The 5,000-nt window shown below is 35.2% G+C and overlaps 2 protein-coding genes across 2 annotated transcripts in view; both read right to left on the reverse strand.

The window, feature by feature from the left end:
- Positions 1-5,000, reverse strand: part of oclna (occludin a) — a 254,069-nt gene that overhangs the window by 44,248 nt on the left and 204,821 nt on the right. The window lies entirely within an intron of this gene.
- Positions 1-5,000, reverse strand: part of LOC307264970 (metal transporter CNNM4) — a gene marked incomplete at both ends in the record, with an annotated part of 28,033 nt that overhangs the window by 1,067 nt on the left and 21,966 nt on the right. The window contains 2 exons of the mRNA XM_080046539.1: positions 372-544; positions 2,686-2,745. Of these exons, the coding sequence (XP_079902665.1) occupies positions 372-544; positions 2,686-2,745 (233 nt within the window). The remainder of the gene's footprint in view (positions 1-371; positions 545-2,685; positions 2,746-5,000) is intronic.

Genomic DNA, 5,000 nt, shown 5'->3' on the forward strand with positions numbered 1-5,000 from the left:
ATTAAATAAGTGTATACTTCTTCCTGCTCCTTTTCGGGCATGTCACATCAATACAGATAATTTTTTTTCTCTTTTTTTTTCTTTTTGTGAAGTCTTTTAACATAAATTTTGTTTATTGTATTTTTATGCTTTTCATTTAGTTTTGTATTGTTTTTGATATGTCTGAAATAAAATAAAAAATTTAAATGAAAATGAACTCTTAGGATTACTTTTTACCTTTTGTAAAAAAAAAAAAAAAAAAAATTGAATTGTAAAACAGATTGTTATGTAAAAAACGTGTCAAAAAAATTTGAAAAAAAAATTATTGTTCTAAAATAAAAAAAATGTAATTTCCATAGTGACATCATTGTACTTTTAGGATTTAATTTTACCTTGACAAACTGCAGGTCAGTGAGAGCTCGGACACAGAAGTCTGGTGTGTAGAGGAAAGGCGTCCCCGGGATGTGTGTGACGCTCCCGCCCACCGAGCCGCTCTCTGCGCGCTCAGTGCAGCTCAGAGACGCAGAGCGGTTCAGGTTACCACCATGGGACGGGGAGCGGAACTCTGAGGGAACGGAATACATGTTTAAATATTAACAAGAAGAAATACACATTTAGATCAAACCATATGAAAGAATTTGGTGCAATAACTAGTTTGCAGTTGTAGAAAGTACACATTTAAATTTGAACAAAAACAGGAAAATATCGAGGAATTTGGTGCATAGATTAGCTTGTAGTTGTAGAATAAATAACAAAATATTGACACGTGGATCAGGAAAAGTTGTAGTCCCTGAGAAAAATAGATGTAGATGCAAATTTTAAATGTTTTTTTACCGATCTCCCAAAAACACAAAACTAGAGTTAAACCTTCTCAAATACTTATTTTATTTACTTACGAGACACTGCAGGTGAAAAGGGTAAAACTCAACTTCAATTTATAGATACCATCATGAAACTCTGCCAGTTGATTACATGGATTAAAACAATACATTTTTGTATTACAATTTCTTCAGAAATGTTCGAATAAATATGCTAATTTCATTTGTCAATATATCTAACTAATTATACGTACATCTGCATATTTTTTTATAAATGTAATTCTATAAGATTTTAACTCCAAAAGCATTTCTCTCTATGTAACAAAAAAAAAATTCTGATACACAAGTGTGACAAACTACAAATTAGTCTTGCACCAGATTTACCTTCATAGGAACATACACAAAGAATCAATAATTGATTAAAAAATATAAAAATGATCATGAGTGGAGTGAACACAGCAAAACATCAAACAAATACACATTACTGTCGACATCATACATGTGTTATGATGGAGCAAAACATGCCATGCGATGAGTCAGAGAATCGCTCTCTCTCATTGGCTGGTTCTTAGTGATGTCATGATGATGATGTCATACTAGAAGCGTCCATGTTTGTAGTTTTTTTTAGCTTGTTTGTTCAAGTTCAAGTGTCAAGTTACTTTATTAGTCAAATGCACAACATAACTGGCAAAGCAGTCGTAGCCGGCAATGACATTTTTGTTTTCCAAGCTCTTCCTAACAAATAAAAATAGTATAAAATATATGAGTAAAAAGAGTAACAATTAAGAACCAAAAGTTTAAATAAAAATGAAACTAGAATATATGTACAGTGTATACAGCTCTGGAAGTTTTTTTTAGAGACCACTCCAAATATTCAGTGTCTCTCGTTTTACTATTTATAGGCATATGTTTGAGTAGAATGAACATGTTGGTTTTATTCTACAAACTACTGACAACATTTCTACCAAATTCCCCATCAAAAATGTTGTCATTAAGAGCATTTCCATTAAGTAATGTAGAGATGAAGATTGAAGAAAAATCCAGACTGGTCATTTTTTCCAGAGCTGTATAAATATCTTTGTGCAGAATATATATATATATATTTATAAAAGTGTTTTATTTATTTAGTTTGCATAGTGGTGTTAGGAGAGGGAGCATTAGACGGTGATAATGAGGATGAGGATGAAAATAAGTTAAGTTGAGGAGGGAAGTGCTTAAAAAAAAAGGGAATTGTTCAACATTTTGGGAAATATATTTTCTTTTTCTTTCTTTCTTTCTTTCTTTCTTTCTTTCTTTCTTTCTTTCTTTCTTTCTTTCTTTCTTTCTTTCTTTCTTTCTTTCTTTCTTTCTTTCTTTCCTTTCCGAGAGGTTAAAGGTGGAGTCAGTGATTCTGGAGAACGCTTGTTATCAATATCAGTGAATATTTCCTTACGATTCGTTATCTGACCGTAGTACTGTGTGTGCGATGCAAAATAAATAAATAATGATAATAATAATAATTTTAATTTTTTCAGCACACACACACGGTACGGACAGGCTCTGTAAACTGGCATGTTTATAGCTACGGTGTGCCCCCTTTGTTTATATACCAGTTTTACAGAGCCTAGGCTGTGTATTAACACTGGAATTTTTTTTCTGCACACACACAGTACAGACAGGTAAGCGGATCACGAGGAGATATTCACTGATTTTGACAAAAAGCGTTCTCCAGAATCACTGACTCCACCTTTAAAATCAGAACATCTACACAAGAGATAAGACCCAAAGAAAGAAAGAAAGCAAAATATTTTCCACAAAATGTCGGGCCTCCTTCGTGCCCATGCAGGAGTTATGTATTAACTTATTTATTAACTTATTTATTTGTTTATTTGTTTGTTTATCTTGTTACCTGGGAAACGAGAGAAGAGAGAAAACCTCTTTAGAGAGAGGCGGCGCGGAGGGGGCGACGCTGGTGTCGGGGACAGAGGAGGAGTGACAGCTAGAGACAGAGGAAATTAAAGATATAATATATATAATATAAATAATATTTTGATTTATTTAAGAGAATCGAGGTCCTTTCAACACACATACAAGTATTTTAAAAAAATATATAAAAAATTATTTAAAAAAAAAATACATACAGGTGAGTGGTATACTTTTTATAGTCAGCTGTAGTATGTAGTATGTAGTATAGGAAAAAGAAAAAGTGTGCGATTTGGAACGCAGGGAGTGTCTCTCTTTGACAGAAAAATAATGAAATCCTCTCCTCAGTTTTTTTTTCAAAATAGATCCAGACTCAAAATAACGGTGAATAGGTGAGCTAAGGTTTTTTACAAGTCAAATCACTCATCCCACTCTGGAGTCCCATTCATTGACTCTAGGAGGTTTAGAATCACAATCTCTCTTTGTAAAGGCTGAAAAATTATTATATCCTCTCTCCTCTTTGTGTTTTCCAAAATACGTAGATCCAGACGCCAAATAACAATGAAAACATAGAAAATTTCAGTTTTATTTTACAAACTTCCACTTTTATTTCCTCTGTGATTGGCTTTTTAAACAAACGATAACCACCACTAGTATTGATGCTGACTGTGTAAGTGATATGGTGCTTGTCCTGTGCTTGTGTATTTGTTTTCTCGACTCTTAGAAAATCTACAAAATTCCTGATTGATTTCTCTAACAGAGAAAGGTGATTCGTATATGGGCGAAATATCTATATTTTGGTTTTGCGTTGACTTGCACATATCTTACTTAGGTTGCGTTCCGAATCACATACTTTCTACTATATAGTATATAGAAAAAAGATTTAGGATGTCCCGATTCTTGTGGCCAGATTTAGAATGGTTAGAAGTACCCGGATGTCCTACTTCATGCGGCCAAGATTGTTAGTGTTGAAAACTGCATCCTATTTGGCCGATTCTGACCCACAATCCAGTGCGCACGTGAAGTGACGTCACAGCAACGTCACAGCAACGAAGCCTCCATATGAAAACAAACGGGGATGCGACGGATATAAAAGTAAGAGGCAAGATCAAGGCGCAATGTTATGATGAAATAAGAGAGTAAAGTATGTCCCAATAGTATGCCTACTGCATCCTAACTAGATTCTTTTTATCGTCGGATGTAGTATGTAGAATAGAAAAAATAAAGAGTATGCGATTCGGAACGCAACCTTAATTTGATTTGTACAGAGGGTCTGGAATCGCTCAATTGACAAACGTTCCCTCACTTGAAGGCGGGTGTCTGTTGAAGTTTAAAACTATTGGATCTGCCCAGTGCCACTCTGGATCTGCGAACCAACCGCATTAACGTTTGGTCGTGACGTACTGTATGTCATGCGCCGGCTTCTGAGCCACTCCCTCTGTTCGCTGATTGGACCGGCAGAAATCTGGCTGGATAGAACCCACTAATATACCGCACACCCAGACTGACTACTGAAGGGAAAATGAAAATTGAGCAGAAGTATGTAGGCGGGCGGTTCCAGGCTAACTTGCACATGCACAAACACTGAGCTTAATGAATGTGCACATGTAGCACAGACGGCAGTTTATCCCGGACAGAAATAGACCAACAGGGATGCAAACAAGAGAGAAAGACAATGAGGAAAAACATTTAATCAGCAGTTACAGCTCTTTACCACGAGGAGGCACCAGAGTTACAGCTACAGTGAGACACCACCAACACAACACAACCCTGAGCCTGGAGACATGTCACTTAAACCTGCAGTGTAGAATTTTGGGTTTTATTTCCTAGCAGATTTTGTAGAAAGTGATTATAATATCCATAAGTACATTTAATATAGTGCATAATAGCTGAAAAAAAAGTTTTGAATTATTATTTTTTTCCTTAGAAAGGGTCTCATATGTCCATATTTCTGCATATTTTGGACCAAGGCCTAGTGCCGCCATCTTGAAAGTGTCATAGTTGGAATGTCATCAGGTGCATTGTTTAAAATTTAGAATTGTTCTTGTCCTTGAAGGCCACTGTAGCTTCTGTTATTATTCTAAAGGGGTTGGGGTTACCCAGGGAGCGTTGCATTCTAGAACTTTGTAGAACTTTCTTGATGATGTCATATTACACACTGCACCTTTAAACAAAGCATTATGTCCTAACTTAACAGCCATTTCTTTACGTTACACTGAAGTGAGATAGATATTTATTTACAGTCTCTTAAGGTGAGGTACTGAAGGCAACAAATATGTTTTTTTTTAAATGGTAAATGGA

The sequence above is a fragment of the Ammodytes marinus genome, assembly GCF_949987685.1.
Source record: "Ammodytes marinus genome assembly, chromosome: 18".
Lineage (NCBI taxonomy): Eukaryota > Metazoa > Chordata > Actinopteri > Uranoscopiformes > Ammodytidae > Ammodytes > Ammodytes marinus.